Source organism: Pleurodeles waltl, chromosome 4_1, assembly GCF_031143425.1.
Source record: "Pleurodeles waltl isolate 20211129_DDA chromosome 4_1, aPleWal1.hap1.20221129, whole genome shotgun sequence".
Lineage (NCBI taxonomy): Eukaryota > Metazoa > Chordata > Amphibia > Caudata > Salamandridae > Pleurodeles > Pleurodeles waltl.
The window spans coordinates 991246172-991271338 of NC_090442.1; the positions used below are offsets into that span (position 1 = coordinate 991246172).

The 25167-nt window shown below is 42.7% G+C and overlaps 1 protein-coding gene across 2 annotated transcripts in view; it reads left to right on the forward strand.

Annotated features, from left to right (window-relative positions):
• Nucleotides 1–25167, forward strand: part of LAMB4 (laminin subunit beta 4) — a 724082-nt gene that overhangs the window by 425638 nt on the left and 273277 nt on the right. For both annotated transcript variants that reach the window (XM_069229818.1, XM_069229820.1), the window contains exons 19-22: nt 2786–2957; nt 8597–8740; nt 12458–12689; nt 24906–25063. In XM_069229818.1, the coding sequence (XP_069085919.1) occupies nt 2786–2957; nt 8597–8740; nt 12458–12689; nt 24906–25063 (706 nt within the window). The remainder of the gene's footprint in view (nt 1–2785; nt 2958–8596; nt 8741–12457; nt 12690–24905; nt 25064–25167) is intronic.

The following is a 25167-nucleotide window of genomic DNA, read 5'->3' on the forward strand; positions in this document are numbered from 1 at the left end:
CTCAAATAGTTCAAGAATATCTGGAGCGAGGAAATCATGAGTATAGGCACAAACTAATAGTTGGTCAGATGAATAAACTAAAGGTCTGATTTAGATTTCAGCGGATGGGTTACTCTGTCACAATGGTGGCGGATATCCTTTTCACCAAAACATAAATCCCATTATTTCCTACGGTTTTTATATTTCAGCAGAGGGATATCTATCACCATTGTGAAAGAGTAACCTGTCCTCAGAAATCTAAATCAGACCCCATGTCTGGCTTACCAAAAGTATTGAGTAGCCAGCGGAAGAGCATCATGGCTAGGCGCTGGGCGCTGGACCTGTTCAGGCACGGACAGGCACAAACAAGCTTGCGTTTGGCAAGCCTTCAGCACACCACTGGCTTGCCCGCTGGGCACATCTGTGCAGCGGCCTGATTTACATAGGCTAGGCAACATGTGATCAGCAACTAAACTGCAAATCACGATGTCCCTAAAATGGGTGTCAATCAGCTAAAAGAATGACTTCCATTTAGTGAGTTCTGTTCACCAGAACCCAATATCACTGTAATGTAGAGCACCACGAGCTACACAATCAAAACAATATATACGAAATTTGTAAAAAAAAAACGGAAACCTTAGTATAAATAATAGTACCTTAAAAATGTGTGCTAATTTCAAATACAAAAGGTGAAGTAAAACAAAATGACAGCAGTTACCACAAAACATGTTTCAGCGTGAGCAGGACACTGACTGCTCTCCCTAGCTTTTTGCAAATGCTTTGAGACCAGCTTTTCACTTCTGCCAATAACAAATGCAAAATATACAAATACAGTAATAATGCACACAGAATTTCAACAAATGCTGGTCCAAACTATTTCCCTTTTTTGGAACGATGTTTAATTTAAGTGACAAAACACACCAAATACCCTGAGCAAAAGCTATCAGCGCCCCAGGTTGTTTTTGCTCGTTTTCTACATGACTCTCAGGGCCCTGGAGAGACTCAAGACCTGTACAGGATGCCTACAACTGAATCATGACAGTAATAAATTCTAACTGGTGGTGGCAACTTACCCAGTTGAAGGTCTCTCTGTAACTACATGACTTATCCATGGCTGTGTGTCAGAATATTGAGTAAAAAAATATTGTGGTCAGAATAGAGGCTGACAAAATATTGTGTAGGTAGGTATATATAGGTGAAGATAAATTTACTTTTCTTAACTCTGCGTCTATCTGCCCTGTATTAGAAATGAGTTAGGTACAGTAAGCCTATATGTACCAACATTTACGGATCTCCATTACATTTTTATAGTCGATATTCTAGCTATGATACTTCTCATCTTTCTTCCCTCATTAGTCTCTGTAGTGGGGAAGCCCCTCCCTCCGTAAAAGGAATGGCTCCTGCCATTCCTGCAACATTTTCACATAATGTTGGTCATGCCACAGTGCATATGCCGATTCTCCCATATAGGCTCCCCAGCCCACAGTTGTCCATCCAGACACAGAACTCCTCTAGCTCTTTAGCCCAGATCCTCAAATCCCCAAAATGAAGCAGCACGTGGGTCCAAGATATAAATCCAGCAGAGGATGAATTAGGGCTGGAAACTCTCTAATAAGGTAAATGCATTCCAGCGAAATTCTCTCTTTGTGCATAGGTTCGTTGGCAACTCCCTTCCCAGCCGAAACGGATCGCACTACCTTCTGCAGAAGTTACCATTAGTGCACAGGCATGCACCCTGACCTGTAGACTGAGCATATCGCATTCTTATATAGGCTTACCGTGGATTGATTCCTGTTAACAATGGCTGCCAGTTCACTGTGTCTTATGATAAAATGATAAAATATGTATCTTTCCATTCTCGGTTTCAATTGTAGACTGGCAAATATTAGGGAAATGTACTGATAGAACCCGCTATTAAAGAGCAGCATGTGGAATCTCGTTTAATGCGGTTGATTTCTTAAGGGGGTTGGGAGTTGTGGCTGGTGTTAGGGGTTGGGCTAGTGTCACATGTTCGGATTAGGGTTAGGCCTTGCAGTTAAAGTTAGCGACTGGAATTACCTTTACACGTAAGACTAGGGTTAGGTTGAGGAGTAATAGTGATAACGTTTAGGGTTAGGGCTTGAGCGTTTGTGTTAAGAAAGTTTGGGTATTGTGGTTGGGATTGGGAGAGTTAGAGTTCAAGTTGGAGATGTGTTTAGAGTTTGTGTTACTTTTAGGGGAGTTGACAATGGATTTACAATTTAATGTGTGTATGTGGTTCTCAAATGGAGAGTGAGCATGTACTGACGATACAGCGCAATGAGGATCTGTAAGTGGCAATCTCACTGTTGGCAATGTAGTACTTGCAGCTGTAGTGACACGGATTTACATACGGATGGGCAGACTGCTCTGATCTGCTTGTCTGGGAGCATTCTGGGCTTACATGTGCCTTTGTGATGTTGACTTAGCCATGGCTTCTTGCACCTTTGTCATTGAATATTACACTCCAGCCCGGAAGCCCTTTGACACATACATGGGTCAGTCACTGCATTACTTAATTCAGAGAGCCAGTTTTAGTCCAGTGAGTCAGTTTCAGCAGGAGCATTCATGGAACCTGTAGCACTGGCCAGGAATCATTTAAATACCTAGAAGGAAATACAAAAAGCCTTTATCTGGAATTCTTACATTTGCTGACCAGACAAACCCCAGTGGCCAAAGAAGTTTCGAAAATCTATTTTCAGAAAAAAGATAGTGATTAACTTACATACATTTTCTGCAGTTATTGTAGTTTTGCTAAACAAATGCATTTTTGTTATTACATCCATAGCTTGGACTCATTGCCAAGACCGAGTCTGCTGGGGATGCGTGCAGTAAGCAGCAATTTGAACAGTACGAGAGGTACCGATGCATTGAAGTTGCTCCTGAATTTCCATTACACCCCGCAGCGTGTGAGGACCTTGTGGTGAGCATCTCTGCTCGACTGCACAATGGAGCTCTTCGTAAGTATCTGTTCTGATGTCTTTTTAATCATGTTCCAGTGTTCTGTTTCTGAACACTACCCATGAAAGCAGAAAGTGGGGAGTGAAGCCCTCCATGTGAAGGTAAGCGCCCTGAGCTCAAATTATTGGACCCAAAATTCCTATCTTTTAACTTAAAGTAGCACCGCTTTAAAACATCTGTACTGCGTCGCTTGAATGATAGAAAACAGTATACACCGTATTTGCAGATTTGCCAGCCAGCATCGCCATCAGCAGCACTCGGTCTAAAAATGGGTGCGTTGCATGATGCTATGTGTCAAAGACCAGATAGTAGTGTCTAATGTAAGATTTGTACCTAAAGCAGACACTCCAATTCATTTCCTAAGTGCAGGTAAGAGCACGGGTCAGTCGTGTAAAGTATGTGCTTGTGGGTAAAGCCCATGTTTTACGTGTTGGTAAATAGAAGAAGATATGCCTCTTGATCCCTTTCTTGTGTCTGCTTTCACTTGGCGTTAGGATTTGATGCAAAACTAGATCAATCTACTTTTATACATGTGGATTTGCATGTCCCATCCCTGTCAGTTCCTCTCTCCATAAATTAACAGAAGGTTGGTACAAGGTTTTTTTGAACTGCAAAAGTGTAAACTTTCAGTGCAAACTTGCTTTTTCATGTGAAAGTTGATTGCCTCTGCTGTTTGCGCAGCTTGGTATCTGTTGGCTCGTATTAGCGCCCGCACAAACCATTAGTAAATCTGACTGTTGGTGTTAGCTGATGCTTTTAGTCTGTGTGATAAATCCACTAAAAAATAACACAGAGTTAGGAGGAGAGAGCAGCGCAGAGACATAGTTAATAAACACGGCCTGGTGCTGCTTTCTTCCCTTGTTCTGGTGCTCTAACAGGCTGCTTAGCACCACGCACACTCCTTTGCACCATAGCACAAAAGTGTGTGCCTGCTGCCTACCATAGATTTTGTACTGTAAGGTTATCCTTCCAGTGTAAACACCTATCCTTGGACCAGTTTTTAACGTTTCACACACGAGTTGTGTGCTCTGCAGTGCACACACATCCAATGATTGAAATGTTTGAAAAAATGTAAACGTCTTCTAATTTACACCTGTTTCAAGCAGGTGTTATTTTTCAAGAAATGTCAGGTCTGACAAGCTGTATAGAACTAGTTTTGCATCAAAAACTTTGAGGGGTAGCGTGGGAACACCCAAGAGCCACCCAAAGAGCACCCCCTTGACTTAAAAGTGCACCAAGAAGCAAAAAGCACTATTTGCATTACTTAAAAAAAGGTTTTGGTCTGAAAAGTAAGCACTTTATCCACACTTTGCACCACTTTGAATCACTTTGCAGTGGTGCATTGGTTAGAAACCTGCCCCTGCCTCTTTACTCGTGCACATCAAGCACAGCTGTGCAAAGAGAAAACAAGGTCAGCCCTGCCCCTAACGATCTGGGAAATAATTCTGAATGATGTCCTCACCCAGATTTTAGGAAGAGCCCTTTTTGTCAACTTTCCAACAAGGTGTAGTAAATACCTCCTACTTCAACTTTTTTACTTAGAAATGAGGCATAACAACCACAATCGGTATTTATAGAACCAAATTCTGATTATTTTTCATTTTTTCCAGGACTTTTTCCCCCTAATAAATATTGACACATGACCTGATGAAATCTGTCAGTGAGAACAGTGGGGTGTGATAATTGCACGCAACTCGGATTTTTTGATTCTCCTGTTTGTGTAGAGATCAGAAATTAACCAATAGTTTGTAATTGGGGAACAAGTATAAATAAATCCAAGATGATTTGACCTATCTCGGTCTTGGTTCATGGTGCCTGTTGAATCTCTATCATCCTCCAAAAGACTTAAGGGAACCCTCATACCATAAAAACTATAAAGATTTGAATCAGAACAATATATGATTGTACAAGAGAACCGGATGCATAAAGGTAAACAGCTTACCATATACAGAGTTCCAGTTTCTAATACAAAATTGTTTTGATTGCATCTGGTTGCTAAAATATGACTTGTTATGCAGCTAATGAACTGTTGTTGAAAAGCAATTGATTTGATTGCAGTTTTTTTAAATGGTTATTACTCTCAACTGAAGTTTGTTACCAGAGACAAAAATACTTAATGGGGCATATTTAAGCCAGCTGAATGTGATTATTGTATAAAAGTCATAGATCAATGTGAAGTATGGTTCTCTGTAGTGTATCGAATTTTGAATAGACATAACACATCGGTGACTAATGGACTGAATCACTTACTAACACATTGTCGGGTATATAATTCTGTGGCACTCTAATTGCCTCTTGTTTCACATTTCTCCTTTTTCTCAATACATGTATTTACATTGATGCATGTAACAGGGTAGCTTTACTATGGTTATTAAATTCTTACTATCCGTTTAATATATTCATGTGTCGTGAATCTAGTTGGGTAGACAGTGATATATTTTGTTAAAAAGGCCCATTCGTAAAACATAAGTTTCTTTGTATATATGTTGACACAATTCTGATCTGGAATAGTCCTATTGCTTTCTCCTTAGGAGAGGGGCTTATGAATTTGTGAATCTTCTTGGATTGATATACAGAGTGCTACTAGTCTCTTGGAGACGGCATGTAAGGAATATCCAAGGGTATTCATTGAATGCGTCTGCTCGAGTAACACGTAACCGTGCTGTCCCATGTCTGGCTTTATTTTATTTCATGGCTGCTGGGTGTTTTCTTTAGATATGACATATTTGGGACAATACGTGTGGGACAACGACATGGGATTTAGACATGACAAGATGATGGTGTCCTGTCTCTCATATTTATTCTAGCTTACAATATTATGAGGCGGTTGGTAAATTGCTGTTCTCTCATTTTGTAACATCATGGGGGCTAGGTCAAACTGTAACTGAACTATGCTGTCAGAATTAAACACATTTTCCCTGAGTCTTTTTAGACTCATGTTTGGTGGTCTCACATATAAATTCGGTGATGATTAGTGTTGTATATTGACGTGTCAATAGGTATATGAATTCCGAATAGAACAGTCAAGATGGTGCATGCGAGTATAATCGTGTAGGCTACGGACTCGTTTATAGATTTACTATAGATGGTGCTGTCCATCCTTTATTTTCTTTTGTTTACTGTTTGAGGGTGGATAACTAAAAGATATGAGTTGTTATTTTCTTGCAGCCACAGTTTATTGATATCTGGCAGTCTCATATACAAGTTCCACAACTAGTATACTATAATGACTTGGTAACTGGTGTAGGATTACCATAAAGTATACTTTAAGATGGCGCATGCGTTGTTATACTAGCAGGCCAGTGATGCTTACATTTATTCATTTTGGATCGCGTTGTCCCTCGTTTATTTCCTTAGTCTCTATATAAGGGGTATTAACGAAAAGTTACGGGTTGCTGCCTTTCTTCTGTTCAGGCATGCTGTCAGTTCGCCAGGGACGTAGGGGACACATTACGGTAAATACAAGTACATCTTTGGAATGTCTGGGTTTGTTACTTGGTGGCAATACATTTTATTGGCTCTATATACTGAGACGTTTTACCGTATCATTAACATAACAATATGTTGGTCTATTTCTACAACCAATACAAGTATCCCATTGCTTCGATTCCGGATGTCTATTGAGAGTTTTAGTTTACATGACAAAATGGCAATACTTAGTCAGATTGTTTGGTGTGTTGTGACAGTAGACTGGGACCTTAAAATAAAATATATGTTGTATTAATAACATCATTATTTGGCATCTTCTAGAAAAAGTTGGTATGGGATTTATGAGGTTCCCTTTGAGATGAGCGGCTTTCTGCATGGTTTTGCGTGCCGGTGTTTATAACAAGACAGATTCCCATAAATATAGACTTACGTGTACAGGTCAGTTGTCTGAGTTTGTCTCATGTTTGGAGTTATCACTAAGTTGTAGGGCTACAAGATAGAATGTAACCACTTTTTATATATGTGTAGGACATTATCAGAAATATATGGAGAGACATTTTGTACAAGAGGTATTTATCATACTTTAAAAATTCTGATTGGTGCAGTACCTTGGCAATTATTTAATTGCATGTAAACACACACAGACTAAAGCTGGACTAACTAGCTGGCTCCTTTCTATCTTGAATCACTGGGTATATTTATTGCGAATGTCCGGGCTCTGGTTGCTTGATTTCACATTTGTGGTGTGCACTATGTTATGTGGCTTGCTTTTTTTCTTTCTGAAAGTTTTGATGGTTGACTAACTGATCATGTTCATTAATACAGTAGTTATCAATGGTAACAAGAATGATCTAACTTCTAGTATTTTGAATGTTCTTGATGGTTTGTGTTTTTTTAAAAATTATATTCTTATTTTTATTCATGTTATTGTTTAATCAGCCTTGATAAAGTCCATATTTGGACGAAACACGTGTCGGCTGAAGGTTCTAACTAGGTTGAATTTCATGACTACAAGCAGCATTTTCCCTGGTTGGATTATACTATGAGATGGAACTCCTTATCCACAAGCAGGAGTATGATATGTATTTGATGGACTGATCATGGACTTTGTTCTTTGTTTTTTGGTTTCGTAGTTTTTGACTTTTTATGTCAATAAGTGTATGATGAATTTTGTATTATATTTGGTAAACAAGGTGTCCAAATGTGTTGTTTTTTATATTGTGTGTTAATCTAGATTTTGGACATTTTTGTCACTTTCCTTCAAATGATTTATATGTACATTTGTCGATTAAACATTTGATTTATATTTTTGTCACATATAACTCATTGTACATATTCGTTTCAAAATCATGTTGTTTTGAGTTAATTATGAACTGTGTGTGAATCCAGTATATCTAAAAACATACTATTAAAATTTTTTGAGTGATCCACAGGATGTCTTTTATATGTTTGTATTTATTTATTTATTATCTCAGTATACATATTAGGCAACAAATATGTTTTCCTGTGTATGAGCACCGTTTACTGCATTTTTTATTAAATAGGGGAGTATGCGGCCCTAGTAAGGTTTTGTGTTGCCATATATATAGTGCATAGGCATAACACATTGTAGGAAATTATTTTCATGTAAAAAATAAATTGGTTGGTACTAAAGCCAGTCCAAAAGCTGTGAATGTTTGTCTCTGTGTTATACTCACTACGGAACAGGGCACAAGGTGCACCACCCTACTCATAGGGTCCCTTCTAGTGTAGACCAGGGGGCATGTGGCTGGGCAGTAAAGACTGAACTCTTCCTACTTGAGGGGGACTAAGCCTGATCTAAAAAAGTTTGGTTTCAGTCTGTAGTGTCACAATGACTGAAAATGATTAACTGAAATGTGGTACAAACTGCTTGCCTCGAACAAAAATGAATTCACTCATTCCACCCAACATATTTTAGTTTTTCTCACAACGAACGTCTGCCTAGCTCCACTGCCTAATTACCCACCAGAGGTGCAACTTACAGGACCAGGCACATGGATTTTGTGAAACAGAGCTGCTTTGGATCTAATAATGCTTAGAGATTCTTAATGGGTCTCATTCAAAATTAGTTGTAACATTTACGGTGCTTGTAAGATAGGGAATTAAAAAGAATATTTCAAATGTAAAGCAGAATTTATAGTGGAGTACTGCTGCTATTAACCACCTCTGATTGTGCTTTTTTACGCAGAATGCAGATGTAACAGACAAGGATCCCTGGCAGGAAGCTGTGGTAAATTTGGAGGCCAGTGCCTATGCAAGCCAAATGTTGTTGGTCCATGCTGCAACAGGTGTGTTGAGGGAGGTTACAATTTCGGCCCTGATGGCTGCACTGGTAAGCACAATATTTTTTTATTAAAAATCATTTTAAAATGTAAAAAACATATAGCTCAAATGCATGTCTTTTACATTGCTTGTATTTCTATACAAAGGTTATCAATATTGTTGTGCCTATACCTTAGAGGCTACGACTATAAACTAACAAGTGTTTCCCTTCCTATGTGGTTTTTGTCCCTATGTTGTGAAAAGTGTGGTTACGTGTATATATTTCACAGGTAAGGTTTATGTAGAAATTTGCGAAACCATCATTTTCTGGAGAAGTATCATGAAACAACTTTACAACTTCAAGGAAATGTTGTTCCTTACCTATCAAATACTTCAACTGCGGTCGAACCTTCCTAGAAAATAAAAAAATATTTTACTGGAGTGTATGTTTCAACATTTATTTTGTGGGAGAACTTTTCCACAAAAAGTAAGTTTTGTGGAGTTCTTAAAAATATTAAATTTTGTAAGATCTTTCACGCACTATATTCTTTGAACATCGACATCTTCATGAAGATGGTGAAGTTTTGAAAATTATATGAAAAAAAGTTGGCAAAGCAAGAATCGCAGAGTTTCGCAGAATACTGGAGAGATTGAATCTCCAGAGTGTTGTGAGATGTTGATAAAAATACCAAGAATTATTTTCTATGGAGGTAATACCCCATCTTCTATTTCACGAAAAATGCTTCAATAAAATTGGCATATTTGCAGGTACCATCTTGGATTGGTAAAAAAGTAGTTGAAAACATGATACTTGCATCATTCACCAGGCACGCACAACCGTGGTGAAGCACGCATGTGCATATGTCGTCAAACAGCTGTGTGCCTGGGGAATGACATGACCTCAAGCAGCAGCTGCGTCGTTGAGCCAATTTTTCCTTTTTTCCCTGATTCTACATAGCATTGGCAAAAAGCATTTAGATTTTTGCTGATGGTGAATAAAATCGTCAAAGACCATTGGCACAGCCAACAGTTCAAAAAGACGAGTCATTTTGGTTTTGCTAATGCTTGTTTATTTTATCATACAACATACAATTTCTTAGTCCAGAATACAAAAAATTCACATAGTTGTTTAATTTGATGAGGATTAATAATGTCTTTTAAAATTACTCTTTTGTTAACCACCTCCCCTTCTTCATGGAGTCCTTTGTAAGTGGACATGACACAGATCTGGTGTTTTGTGGTTAGTGTACCCCTAACGTTCACATTCCAGTCGTTATGGAGACAGGCACATCTGCGAAGAAAAATCATATTGTATGGCTGGCAAAGAAACAAAAACGAAGTAGCTGAGGTGTCCCTTAGATAAAACACTAAAGATGCAGTAAATTTGGATAAGAAAATGCCTTGCTTGGTCCATCTCTTGCTAGTCCCTAGTAGAGGAAAGATATCCACCAATGGGGAACTTTACCTTATAAAATAACTTGAGAGAATGAATGTGCTTCACATTCAAAGAACAGTGTAAGAGAAAAAAGTTAAATCAGTTAAGTTTGTATTGGTGTGATGTAACAAATGAGCCCATCCAGTAGAATCTGATGGTCAATGGTATCGATGGTCAAGGACAGGTCCAGCATTACCAAAAATGCAGTCACCACCCTACAGTACAGTGGGGCACTTTCAATGACCTGTCTGAGATGAAAGCATAATGAAGAGGATACATTTAGATATTATTTAGAGGACTTCTTACAGTCGATTAACTATTATTTTCTTTAAAATATTGGCTCATACTGGTAGGTTGGTAATGAGCCCAAAGATGGATGATAAGGTGGAATCGAGGCTGGGCTTTCTCTTAAGGGAGTAACAACTTGTCATTTTAGATCTCCCTATACAGAGCCCTGTAAAAGTGAGGTGATGATGAGTGTGTTCCCTAAGAAGTCATGCAGGTGGCTGGAAGTTACCACCCGTCTCTTTTTTCTGTTTACCTTTTAGCCCAGGTGCAAACCTGAATCCCTAGATGGTCACCATGAGATCATCTACCACTGCTTTAAATTTCAGGCACATTTTTTGTACACTGTTTAGCATAACACTTGGCCATTGTAATTTTGAGACCATCGTCTCTACAGTTAGTATCAAAGTAAATTTCAAACCTCCACACAGGGTGGGATTGGTAAGGCGGGCACTCAGGCAATGGCCGATGGGCCAGTGTGAGTTGCAGTTGGGGGCTGCTTTTTATGGCAGAGTGGTGTTCGATTTGAGATCGATCTCTGCTGTTCAGATACCACCAGGACAGGAGGCATCAATGCTGGGCCCCCACTGAGCTGGCTATTGATATAAAAAGCTAACTTGGGCCGACTACGGGCACATTAATGTATGTAGACTGAGAAGGCACAGGGGGCCTGACCAGAAGTGACCTCAATGATATTCAGATGTGGTTCACTTGTGTGAACTTATCCATGCACAAGGAGTGCTGGCGATGTATGCATTTTTTTAATCTCACTGGAGTTAAGGAAACAAAAGTTGTGTCAATATCTACTTCATAGATCTTGGCAGCTAGACTGAGATAATTCAGTTTCAGCTTTTTGGACATGGCTCTTTCAGAGAACTCCCCACCCTCCTTCCTTATATTGATACTACTTAAAACACCGAGGCAGTGTTATGCATAAAGGTGTAATCCACAATTGTGGGTCACTTTTTTTAGGGTGCCCGGGCCTATTTTTCATCCCAATCCATCCCTGCCTCTGTATCCACAGTTTCTTTGATGGTAAAGTGCACCAATGCTTCAAAAGGAGACTTGAGCTACAGAAAATGTAAAATAGTACTGTTGTATTTAATTAACAAAACCATAAAAACATTGCATGCAGCAAAATACACACGTTCTTTGGAGAGCCTCTAAGGGAACCATGAAGCATGAGTACTAGTATTAAAAAAACAGCCAGATAACCCAGATGGTTTATACTTTTTTGGGAGTTACACCTATTTAGAAGGTAGGTTATCAGAGCCTGTCTTGCTTTCTGATTATTTTGATTTGCTTCTACGAATGAGATGATTGTGCCTCCAATGAAGATACATCAATTAACCAACAGTTCACAACCACATACAAGCTCTAGATCTTACATGCTCTTCCTATGCAGAGCTTAGTACAGATTTGTGGTGGTAATTAAAGGCCACATGGCTCACAAACGTACTCTCAGAGTTCCGTAAATATGTGTGCCCACCCCATGAGGCACTAGCATATTGCATTACTGATGCAGGCATGCGTGTGACTCCTTCTGTAATACATATTGCACAGACACAAATGTTTCAACAATGCTCCATGGAGGGTTTTTCTCATTTGTATTGGAACATGGTCCCATGGTAGTAGGCGCATTTTTACTGAAAAGATCGCCACCAAGCCAGAAGGTGTCGTTAATATGTAAATAATGCTCTCCACCAGGTTGACAGTGTGCTACTTTGCTGCAGTGGCGTAACTCAAAATGATACAGCCTCCTGCAAAATCTATTGGAGGGCTTGAGTTTGCTGTATCTCACAGATATTCATTTGCCCTGGCCTGAACAGGGATCCCTTTGGGGGTCCCTGAAGGTGTTGGGCCCCCCTGCACCACAGGGGCTGCAGATGTTTGTGATATTCCCCTGCCACGCTGCCTCAGTGGGTCAGTGGACGATCCATCCAATACGAAATATGCCCCTCTGTCCCTCTTGATACTCAGTCAAAAAACACAGCTGCTTATAAGATTGATAAAGAGCATCTTGGAGTATTTGACTAACCTTCTATTGCAATGTTTTTCCTCACTTAGCATGTGATTGCAACGCTCTAGGCTCCATCAGCTCTATTTGTGATCAGATGACTGGACAGTGTTCATGCCACAGTGAGACTCAAGGTCGCCGTTGTGACCAATGCCTGTCTCGATACTTCGGCTTTCCCAGCTGCCGCCCATGTCTGTGTAATGGCAATGCCGAACTGTGTGATGCAGATACTGGTGCCTGCTTCAACTGCAAGGGATTTACAACAGGAGACAACTGTGAAAGGTGCAGTATGACATATGAAGTGTTGCAATGCAGGGACAGCCAATGGCCAAGCCCCCACTCTCCTAAGCTGGACTCTTCAAACCCTCATTCAGCACATTGCCACTCACCAAGCCCACGCCAACACTCACCACGCCGACACTCACTAATCCCCCACTCACCACGCCAACACTCACCAATCCCCCACTCACCACGCCGACACTCACCAATCCCCCACTCACCACGCCGACACTCACCAGTCCCCCACTCATCCAGCCAGCACTCACCCAGCCCCTGTTTGTTAATGCCACACCCACCAAGGGCTTGGGGACTAAGTCCTTCTCTCAACAAGTCTGGCCTCATCAAGCTCCCACTTGCAAAGGCTCACTCACCAAAACCCCCGTCACCGAAGCTCCATAGATAAATCTCCCAGTCTCTCACCTCCTGGCTAGCTCTCCCACTAGCCAAGCTATCACTATCCATGCCCCTGCTAGCCAAGTCCCCACTCTCCAATCTCTCACTCACCAAATCTTCAGTCTTCATTACATGATAAAATGTGGAACAAAGGGGGACTTCCTCCCCTTGCTCAGCAAATCGCACAATTCAAGGGTCAAGAAGCAAAAATGCACCCATGTCTTTCCACTGTAGTTAGACGTGTTTATGCAGCTTGCCTTATTTTAACATTGTTTAATCAATATATTGTTACAAAGGATGTTTTCAATGTTGTCGAATTGACATTTTGACTTGAGACGTGCAGAAATATAGTCGGGCTTGTCCTCTTATTGAAGAACCATCTCAGCAGCACTTTGTCATGATTTTCAGCACAAATGACCATTAGGTAGTGTTGATCATTTAGAGTTAGGCACAGACACGTTTTGTACAGCTTACAGATATTAAGAAGCAAAAGTCAAGATTTAAAACATTTTATGATGATAAATTGCACTTACAACATTCTGCCTCTGTGCAGGAGTAAGTGAACACCAGCAAACTTACACATTCCTAAATGTCCACATGCCTGTACAGATGTTTTCCACGCTGTTAAGTTATTCAATTTCTCTGAAAGCCAGACACAAGTGTCGTTCTAAAGTGGAAAAGGAAAGGGAAGACTCCTATTTCCTGGGGTAAAGGCAGTAGATTTACTCCATGGGGTAATAACTTTCCTATTGAGAAAATATTATTTTTAAAAGCAAATGGTGCATATGTGACATTTAATAAGATTTACTAATTAGTGAATTAAGTGAATTGGAGTTCTGGCTATGACTGCTGTAAATAGCCATGGGTAGTTCTTGAACTGTGAGCGAATCATATAAAATTCAGAAATGTACAAATGCATGACTAAAGATAAGATGCAACGGCTTTTCTTCATGGTTTCTGGGCAGTATCTTGTTTTTGCAAATGGAATCACAGGGTCATAATTCTGAAGAATTTCACTTGGATAGCAAGTTACTCTCCCTTCAGCACTTTACTCTCTCAGTGTAGTGAGAACAGCAGCATAGGGTTACCGCTGGATATGGACGGGGTTAGACCCTCGGATCAGTGTGAGGCAGTAAATATTGCTCAGTAACCTCAATGATAAGTTATTTCTTGGAAAATAATGTTATTTAACAGGTAAGTAAATAGTTTAGCTCAAAATAGGTTACCACACAAAACAGACGGCGATATTATCTTATCTGGCCTCGATATAGTCCCAAATGCTACCACAGCTGCTTAATGTTGGCTGCTAGATTTCAGTTACCTTTGTCTCTGTACTCAATACAATCATGTGCGGCATTATTCACGCTGACTGCGAACTTCAGAAGTTTTCAGGTCTGTACTTCCCATCAGGTGCTAAACTCTCAAAAAATGGTCTGAAAGAGGGGCAAGCGATACAAATTCAGGGCACCTTAACCCATCTCTGGTAGGTAGGTATCAATATGTGGTTGAAAGACCTAAACCCTTATAGATAAGGTGAGGGCCAGAATAAAGGTGTGAGCCCAAAAATATAATAACCTCAAAAAGCGCCCACCACCGAGCTATTAGAATCTCAGCAAGCAAAGTCTCTCTACTGCTCCTGGTGGTGACTGGTAACCCCAGTAATGGAGGGGGGCTTTTAGTGATACAGTCCACAAGTCCTAAATGACTTGAGGAAAACCACAAGTTAAGGAACTAAGTGGTCATTCTACATTTCAAAGGAATTGACTAGAGTCACTGCTCACCAGGTCTGTCATATAGTACATTTTGCCTTGTATCCTGTGTCTTAGTATCTACCAGTAGCAGGCAAGTTTTTTTAGTAGCAGGGGCAACCACAAGACTAGGCCACACAGGAACTGCTTGTCTAACCAGGAAAACATTCAGAGGTTAAGTCAGAAAAACTTTACAGGAGGGACTGCTCAGTTTTTCCAAACCAAAAAAGAAAAACAAATTCTGACTTTTTGCTTAAAGGACTTGTGAGTTAGACCCATTGTCAGAAAAGATGGTGGTTGAAAATGGGACTATGCAAAACTTAAAACATGAAAATTAAAAAATAGGAGCTGACTGTAACATACAGTTTAAAACCATATCGAGTAGGCATAGGACATAACAAAAGATGAAGGGTGCTAATCTTGGATAGTGCAATGTTCCATCAACTAAACTAAGTGCTCTGGAGTATGCACAGGAATGATAAAGAGCTAATTTATAGGAAGTGGCATTATGTAACCATCCATGATATATGTTCTGAGGATTCAACCCAGGACGGACAGAGAGCAACCCATAGGAAGGGGAAGTATGCAGTCATCTGTAGTATATTCTCTGCTAGGTCCACCATGGAGCAACTGAGGAACAGTATTTATATTTCCTGCATTAGCACAAGATTAAGGATCTCACTTAGGTGGGGCAGAGAGCAATTGATTTGAGTGAGCATAGGCAGACAGACAGTCATGATATATGCTTTGGGGACTCCATCCTGAAGGGACAGAAGAGCGATCCATAGGAATGGGTGATATTAGTGCCCAGGCAATAATGGCTAACATGGTGAAAAGATTAAGTTAAATTAGGAACATGAAAAAGGAGTGACATGAGGAGGGGACGAGGGTAGAGATAGGGGGAGGAAAATGCAGGATTTCTGACCCCATGTTCTAACCTTTCCCTAGCAGGGTCTAACAGGGAAACTCTGCAGGAAGATAGACGTGATCTCTCCACCCACCTTGTACCTGGACCCCTTGCAAGATGAAGGGTATAAAAGGGAATGTGGTTGCCAATCAAAAGTAGTGGCGGAGGGGGTTTCTAAGTCAGAGCCTAAATACATGGCCCCAGTTGTAGGAGGGGGAAGCCTGACTCTACAAATCACATTGGAGGGCAGGAGAGGGAGAGGGACTGCCTAAGAGTAAATAGCAAGATGTAGGAAAGCACCCTTATTCACATGGTTAGCCCCCATTTTTTGCCTGGTTTCTGATGCAGCTTTGACTGCTAACCTGGTCACCAGTGCCAGATCTCTTGCCCAAAACTGCACAGTTGTTTTGTACAGTTGGCAAACTCTTTAGACATCACTGTAAGTCCATAGTAAATGGTACCCCCGGTACCTAGGGCCTGGCATACTAAGGAAGTTCTCTGAGGACTGCAGCACCAATTGAGCCATCCCCAGAGACCCCTGACCAAACCCACACAGTGCTGCCACTGCAGACTGCATGCTTTGGTGCAGGCTAAATTAAAAACACAACCTGTCATAAACACCTGTGTGCCAAGCCCTCTATCACTGCATGTGCCAGGTGTAAGTCTCCACTAAGGCAGGGTGCATTAAGGCACATGTGAGGGCATATATGCATAAGCAGATATGCCCCTGCAAAGTCTCTGTTGATTCTGAGACATAGAAAGTGAAAAGGGAAGTCGTTCTAAATGCATGTGTTGGACACAGCTACATGATGGCTTATCTGAATCCTGGGATGTTTGGTATCAAACATCTCAGAATAATAAACCCTCACTGACCACAGTGATGGATTTATTAATATATTCACACAGGGTCACCTTACATGTGCCCCCTGAAAACCTACCAGTTTCTAGTGTGCTGGCTGACTGGTCCTGACCAGTTCAGCCACCACAAATGTGTTTCTGACCCCCCACTCACCCAAGCGGAGACAAAAGCCTGCACTGGGCAGAGGTATTGCTACCTCACCCAGGCAGGATTGACATTTCATGGCGGGGCTTCAAAGGCCTTACCGCCTTTGTAGTGTGACCCATGTCTCTCCAAATGGCAGAGATAATCAATACCCCTGTCCTGACCCCACTTTGGTGGTAGCACAGGTTGGAAAATTAGTTAAGTTATGAGGAATGCCCACTTCATGCCAGTCCCACACCTAAGGTGAATGACCTGAAGTGGACACTACTTTTCAAATTCCTCCATCTTGCTTGGAATTAATTAGGCCACTAGAGATAGGACTATGCCCATTTTCCAGTGGAAGGTGTCATAAGAAGGGTGTAGACACCCTCAACATGGTCAGCCCATTGGCTACCGCCTGGCACTCCCTGTAACACTTCTAAATTAAATATTTAGGTGGCACCCCTGAAACCTCGAACTCAGATCTCAACAACCCAAGAACACCTGGACAAAGAAGAGTTGCACCTGCAGAAGAGGAAAAGAAGAAACAGCTGACCATGTCGGACTGCCTGCTGACCTCAAAGGACTCTGCCAGGAAGACAGCTCATCCAACCTTCAACAAAGACTTAAGTCTTCTGTAAGCAGCAGACCTGCTCTGCAACAAGGAACTTCAAGGAAAAGACTGCAGCTGCTGGACCCCGGAAACCCAACACCAGAAGTCTTCACTGCACCCGACATCCACGACCTGAGGTGAAGCCAACCAACAGTCCCGTGTGGTCTCACCCATTTTGGAATCACCCGAGATGCTTGCAGCCTCTGCATGCAGGCCCCCTCTCACACAGCCTGGTATTGAGAGAAAACCTGACACCTCCAAAAAACACTGCACTTGTCACCCCTGATCCCATTTGAGGAGGGTCACTGGTTCCAACAATGTCCCCCAGCTCCCAAGAGCTCACGCATACCCTGGGTCCCTCCCCACCAGACCCCCGACGATACCTGCAGTCTCAACACGCCGAACCCCCTGTCCACGAGTGCTCCTGGAGGAGAAAATCTGATGTCTAAAGACAACCCTGCATCTGTAACCCCTGGGCACAGGAGAGGAGGAGCAAAGGTACACCAACATCCCTGAGCACCCCAAGTCTACTTCTTACCTGATTGTTGTCCCTGACTGACTTCCTAGCCAGAGTCTGCAGCCTGTTTGTCACGAGGTCCACCTCCCATAGAGAACCCTTGGACGCCCGACGCCTCACTGGGCCTCTGCACCCAGCGGCCCTAATACTGCCCAGTGTGACCTGTTGGTGTGGTTATGATTAGTGCCAAGTAGGTAGCTTTGCTTCCTTAGATTAGCTTTGTAAGTCATTTTTAACCCTGTGTATGCCTAACATCGTTTTTCTTCCACAGGATCACATTGAGAGAACTCTGAAAGATGCACCGTGTTGATTTCTGAAACTGCAAAGTATTTATGTTTAAACGTCTACTTACTTGATTATGAAGTTCTTTGGTTTAATACATGTATAAAAATAATTGTTATTTTTCTATACTGGTCTTGGATTTATTGATTGAGTGTGTGTCTCATTTATTGCCTCTGTGAGTACAACAAATGCTTAGCACTACCCTCTGATAAGCCTAACTGCTCGTCCACGCTACCACAAATGGTTCATTAGTCCTATCTATTTTTTGCCTCTGCAAAACCAATTAAGGATCTACTGGACTCTGCACAGTGTACTTCTTTTTAGTACACTATATAGAGAGCTAGCTTCTTACACAAGACAAAACAGTGAAGTACAAAATATACTCTTTCTCATGAAATTAGGTTTGCACTTTAAAGCAGTAGATTTATATTTGATCTATACCGCTGAAAATAACTAAACACTCCAACACAATGACATCACCTTGAGCATGGAGGAATGCCCTTGGCTTGAGTCAAAGGGTGGGTGTAGCTTGCATGATTCCATGTCATGTAATCACGTGGAATTACCTACAAATTCCACAAGATTAAGTGGAATTATATGAGAAAAGTAGTTCTGCTTTTAGCTCTGTTTCCCTATGGCAAAAATGCTCTCTTTTGTCCAAAATGGATGCAAGGATGCATTTTGCTCTAAGAGCACTAAATACAACAGAACATGCAACAGAACATGAATAGCTGTACAAGCAGCCACTCGTGCTTGCATATCTGCACTTGGGGTAGTATTTTCCTCAAACGTACTCCTGGCAATTAGCTCTATTTTCTTAACGCTAAATGCAACAGAACCTAAACTGGCATGCACGCAGCCACTTGACCTTGCTAAATGTAAGTGGGAGTGTAGGAAAGTCCTCTTTTTTGCCCTGGTCACCCCCACACTTTTTGGACAGGTACTGGTGGTTACTGACTCTTGGCTGTGCCCTGGGTACTGTTTCCAGTCCCAGGGCCAGTGCTCTGTGTAAAGTGGATATGCAAATTAGGCTAATTATAATTGGCTAAGTTAACCTACCTATAAGTCCCTAGTATATGGTAGGGCATGTAGGTTTAGGGACCACAGCATAGGTGCACTGCTAAGGTGCCCAGTGTCATTTTAAAGGCAGGCCTGCCTTGCTGCCTGCTTTTAAACTAAAGTTATATGGAAATTCGACTTTGGAATTAAAAGTAGTTCCAAAGTCTTAAACTACCTTATTGTTACATATAAGTCACCCCTAAGGTGTGCCCTATGTGCCCCTAGGGCTGGGTGCCATGTAACTATAAGCAGGGACCTTATAAAAATAGTTTTATAAGCCCTGGTGAGGTAAAAAAAGCACAATTTGTTTTTCCCTCATTGTAGTAAATGGCCTTCATAGGCTAGAATGGGGAGACTTTATTTTAATTTTTAAAGTCCCCTTAAATGATGGATACCAAGAGTTTGGTATCAAATTGATTGTTATAATAAATCCCACAACTTCCAGTTGTGGGATTTAATATAACTTGTTCAGGTAAAGAGTTTTAAACTTTACCTGAAAAGTTGCCAATTTCAGCCCTGCATTGTTTTTGCTGCTGTGCTCCGATTGGCCAGCCTCTGGCAGCCTGGCCAGGCTGCCTTGATGAGGTGTGAAGTGACCTGGCTTCACACAAAGAGATGTGCCTGTGGGAGGGAATTTCCCCTCAGCAGATGGTGAGGCAGGAAGGGGGAGGGCTGCCAAACTGGTCTTCAAAGGCAGAGAAGGACATTTGGAACAACCCAGCAACACCCCCACATCCTACAACCCCAGACAACTAGGTGCCCCCTTGATTAGATTAGGAGAGGGCAGGAGAGGGGTGTATTTATGATTTTTAGCCACACCAGTGGGTGGGCTCAGCCAGATGTACCCTCCAAAAATCTGAATCAGCCATGATGGACTTTTGAAGAATGTTGCCTCCTGGGATTGATTTTTGCCACACTTCCCAGGAAGTGGTCATCACAGGGGAAGGACCCTGCACCTGATTGGAGAATCAGGACCCCCCTGTTTTTCACCCAGGAGCAAGGATAAAACTGGCAGACCTGCACCCACACCTCAGATCCCCATCAGATTCCAACAATGAAGAACCAAAGGAGAAGAAGGACTGCCCTGCTGGACCCCTGGTCTGCACCTGGAACCTGCACTCAGAAGGACTGCACCAGCTGCACACTTGGGCTTCACCACAAGAAGGACTTTGCCTAGCTTCAACTGGTTCAAGGAGGGGCTCCCTGTTTGCTACAGGTGAAAAATTGCTAACCAGAATCACCTGCACCAACTCCTGAAGAAATCAACCAGCTGACCACTGCCCACTGGCCAAAAAGGAGTTTGCACCAGGTGCATTCTGGGAGTTGTAGTCTGCACCCCCTAAGGACCATCTCAGAACTTCTGGGCCATTGGGGTGAGCTGTGGACCTCAAAAGAACCTTGAAAGGACATCTGGGAGAAACCCCAGAAGTTTGGAGAAGTTTGGAGAACTTTTGAAAAAAAGCTCCATAGAGGGACCAACCCGCCGCGGCAACTCTAGCCGGCTTGCCTCAACCACGACCCGGCCTGATTTGCTGGTTCATCCCGGTAAAGAAATTCTCAGAAAGAGAGACTAAGGGGGTTATTCCAACTTTGGAGGAGGTGGTAATCTGTCCCAAATGTGACGGATTTACCACCAGCCGTATTACGAGTTCCATAGGATATAATGGACTCGTAATACGGCTGGTGGTATATCCGTCACTTTACCGTCACTTTTGGGACGGATTACCACTTCCTCCAAAGTTGGAATAACCCCCTAAGTCAGAAGGTAAAAGTCCTAAGAGGGCTCCAAGGACGTCGGATCAAGATCCAGGTTTACCCCTGTCGAAGGATTTTCACCTCGAAAAAACGACTAAGTCAGAAGGTAAAAATCTCCACTGAGGATTCCAGCGACGCGTATCCGGAGAAGGGCTCCAAGAGGTCGGATTGGACTGGCAGGTTCGTCCCGCTGAAGAAAATCTTCAGAAAAGAGACTAAGGGGGTCATTCTAACTCTGGCGGGTGGCGGAGGCCGCCCGCCAGAGTTCCCCCTCCAGAACACCGCTCCGCGGTCCGAAGACCGCCGCAGTGATTCTGTGTTTCCCGTTGGGCTGGCGGGCGACCGCCAGAAGGCCGCCCGCCAGCCCAGCGGGAAACCCCTTCCCACGAGGAAGCCGGCTCCGAATGGAGCCGGCGGAGTGGGAAAGGTGCGACGGGTGCAGTTGCGCCGCCATGGAGGATTCAGCAGGGCAGCGGAAAACCGGCGGGACACCGCCGGTTTTCCTGTTCTGACCAGAATGCCCTGCGGAGCACCGCCAGCCTGTTGGCGGTGCTCCCGCCGACCCTGGCCCCGGCGGTCCTTGACCGCCAGGGTCAGAATGACCCCTAAGTGTGAAGGTAAACTTTTAACCGAGGCCTCCCGCGGCCTGTAGCCAAGCAGGGCTCTATCGTGTTCGGCCTTAAACTTTGACTTTGCCCCGGTCGAGGTGCAACCAGATGACCCGATTGGCCCTTTTTGTTTCTAGGCGCTAAAAAAACAATAATTCTTTAAAAATGAATATCTCCGGTTCCCCTTATCCGATTTTATTCGTTTTTGTGTCATTTTAAAGATAAAAATATAATACATTTTTATAAATTGGTTTTGGATTTTTAAACTGTTTCCTGTGTTTTATTTAATTAGTGTTTTGTGATATTTGAATGCTTTACACTCTGTCTCCTAAGTTAAGCCTTGACGCTCGTTGCTAAGCTACCAAGGGTTGAGCTGGGTTTAATTTACTGAGACCTAACTGGACCTAAGTGGAGGTTAGTGGCCTATTGCTAAGTGTAGGCACCTACCTGCTCTTACCAATAATCCATTTTCCAACAGGGAGGATTTAAAAAGTACCCTAAACATGTGACCCAAGAGGGATGGCTATGTAGTGAGCTTCTCAGATCAGGCTGGGAGGCTGGAGGAACAGAAGGAGTGAGGACAGCACCTTTGAAATTAAGGAAAAGTCTTGGTAAAAGAATACACCAAAGCCTGCAAATTAAGCAGTACAATGATGCTTGGGTGAATAATACTGAAAATAGCTACTCACAGGCCCAGTGACCCCGCAGAGGAGTGGGTTGGCACTAGTGCTGTAGAATGTTCTTGTGTTTTAGTCCTGGCAGCTAACCGGAAAAGGAAAGTGTCACAGAACGTCTCTGTCCCAGTCCGTCTCTCAACTGAAAGATGTTGCTTAAGGTCAAGAGAAGTTCTCACCTGAGTAAGTGAGAAGACAGGCTTGGCACGTGTGGAGTCCGAGAAGACGGGCCAGGCAGCCACACTGTGCAAAACACATTGGGAGGTGGAAGGATGACAGGACTAGAAATGGTTTTCTGTGAAACCAAGGGCAGGCATTGTCTGAAGGCAAACAGCAAGGCCAAATAAGGCAAGACAAGACACAAAGTGCACTTTTTGCTGGGGCATTTTTTTTTTTTAATATGGCATACATAGAAAAAGAAAATAAAGCAAGCCACCTCCTAATTCTAGCTGCCATTTGCATGCAGTAAACAATTTACGTAAAAACCTAACCATTGCATTTAATAGAAAAATATGGATGCCTCTTAGCAGGCAGCTATATTTAGGCCCGTATTTATACTTTTTTTGCGCCGCAATTGCGTCGTTTTTTTTTACGCAATTTCGACGCAAAACTAACTCCATATTTATACTTTGGCGTTAGACGCGTCTAGCGCCAAAGTTCATGGAGTTAGCGTCATTTTTTAGCGTGGACACCTTCCTTGCGTTAATGATATGCAAGGTAGGCGTTCCCGTCTTAAAAAATGACTCCCAGGCATGTGCGTGGTATTTATACTCCCGGGCAAAAATGACGCCCGGGAGTGGGCGGGGCAAAAAACCCCGCATTTGCGCCTCTTTTTAACGCCTGGGTCAGGGCAGGCGTTAAGGGACGTGTGGGCTCAGAATGTGCCCAGAGGTGCCCTCCCCTGCCCCCAGGGACACCCCCTGCCACCCTTGCCCACCCCAGGAGGACACCCAAGGATGGAGGGACCCATCCCAGGGAAGAAAAGGTAAGTTGTGGTAAGTATTTTTTTTTTTTTTTTTTGGTGGCATAGGGGGGCCTGATTTGTGCCCCCCTACATGCCACTATGCCCAATGACCATGCCCAGGGGACAGAAGTCACCTGGGCATGGCCATTGGGCAAGGGGGCATGACTCCTGTCTTTGCTAAGACAGGAGTCATGTTAATGGCGTCTGGGCGGCCAAAATAAATGGCGCAAATCGGGTTAAGACGATTTTTTTGCCTCAGCCTGACTTGCCCCATTTTGGGACGCCCAAACGCCATTTTTCCCTACAACGGCACTGCCTGGTGTACGTCGTTTTTTTTCACGCACACCTGGGAGCGCCGGTCGGCTAACGCCGGCTAACGCCATTCAATAAATACGGCGCCCGCATGGCGCTTCAGAATGGCGTTAGCCGGCGCTAATTTTTTTGGCGCAAAACTGCGTTAGCGCAGTTTTGCGTCAAAAAGTATAAATATGGCCCATTGTATTTTGTAGGTTTGCGCCATTTTGCGTCAAAAAGCGGCGCAAATGCAGCGCTAAAAAAAGTATGAATACGGGCCTTAGAACATGTTTAAAGGTATATAAACCCTTCTTGTTTTTAATTCACATCACACGAAAATATGATTCTTAATGGCACAAAGAAAAAGTACTAATGACTTTGAATTACTGTGATCTAAATACATAGTTTAGACACACACGAATGACTACAAAATTAAAAACGTAGAGCATGGAATGGAAAAAGACTTCACAAAGTAAAGTATTGGGCCACAAGCCTTGGCACTTAAATGCACTTCTTTTTTGGTGCATGTGCACTTGTGAACAGGCACAGGGATCAGTGCAATAACTCAGTGCAAGAAAGCTAATGGCTGAAATGCGCTGTCCGACAGAGTAATGCTAAATGCTCTAGTGGGCATAAGGAAAACATAAATGACTGTTGAACATCTCAATGGGTGAAGAGGGCTGACCCAAATAACCTCTGTATATGTGTTTATGTATTTTGTTATTTATGAAAGTTTTGATTACATGAGGCTGATGAGAAAGATAAAGCCGTCTCTCTCTCTCTAGGCCAGACCTAGAAAACGCATTTCTGCTTGGGTCTATGCAACTGGAATTAATTAAACTTGCCCGCACAATGGATGTAGTGAAATGTCCTCCCACTTAAATCCCTGCAATCTGTGGGGATGAATCTTTCACAGGAAAAACCGCTCTATATGGAATCTATTACATAAGAATTACAGTTTCATGCACATGGCCAAAATGGCCACAGTGGGATTTATCGAGTATCTGTCACCTTCGAAATGGAGGGGATTTGTGGACCACAAGCGGGATTCCTTGAGGAGGAAGCATTAGAGTTCCAGGAACACTAGTGCATCTCACCTGTGATTATGGCCTTCCCACTTCAAAGAGGAAATCAGGAGTGCACATGCGCACACTTCTGTCAACGAGAGCAGGCTGTGCTAACAGGCGATGTGCATGTGCAACCTGAATCCTAGCCCTGAGGGAGCCACAGGTTATATGCACGGATAACAAAGAGGAAACCATCATAGTTTAAGTTACAGCCCTCAGCGTACTCTTCTGCTAAAAGGGGGCAGACAGATTTTTTATGAACATCACACACTTCGAGCAGTGAAACTTTTTTCTTAATTAAGACATGTTCTCAAGAGTGAGTCTCACTGCATTTCTATAATATTTTAATTTTACAGGTGCCTCGATGGTTATTATGGAGACCCGCTGTCGGGGCAGCCTTGCCGCCCGTGTTTGTGTCCAGATTTTCCTACAAGCGGTCGGTATTTTGCTCATTCTTGTTACCAAGATCAGAGGAGCTCCGAAGTTATCTGCAACTGTCTTCAGGGGTACTCTGGTAAGAGGTGAAACACAGTGTGGATCATTTCAACTGGGTTACTTTCTTTAATACCTTATATGTGCATACATGACATATAAGCAACTAAAGTAGACAAACTGGAT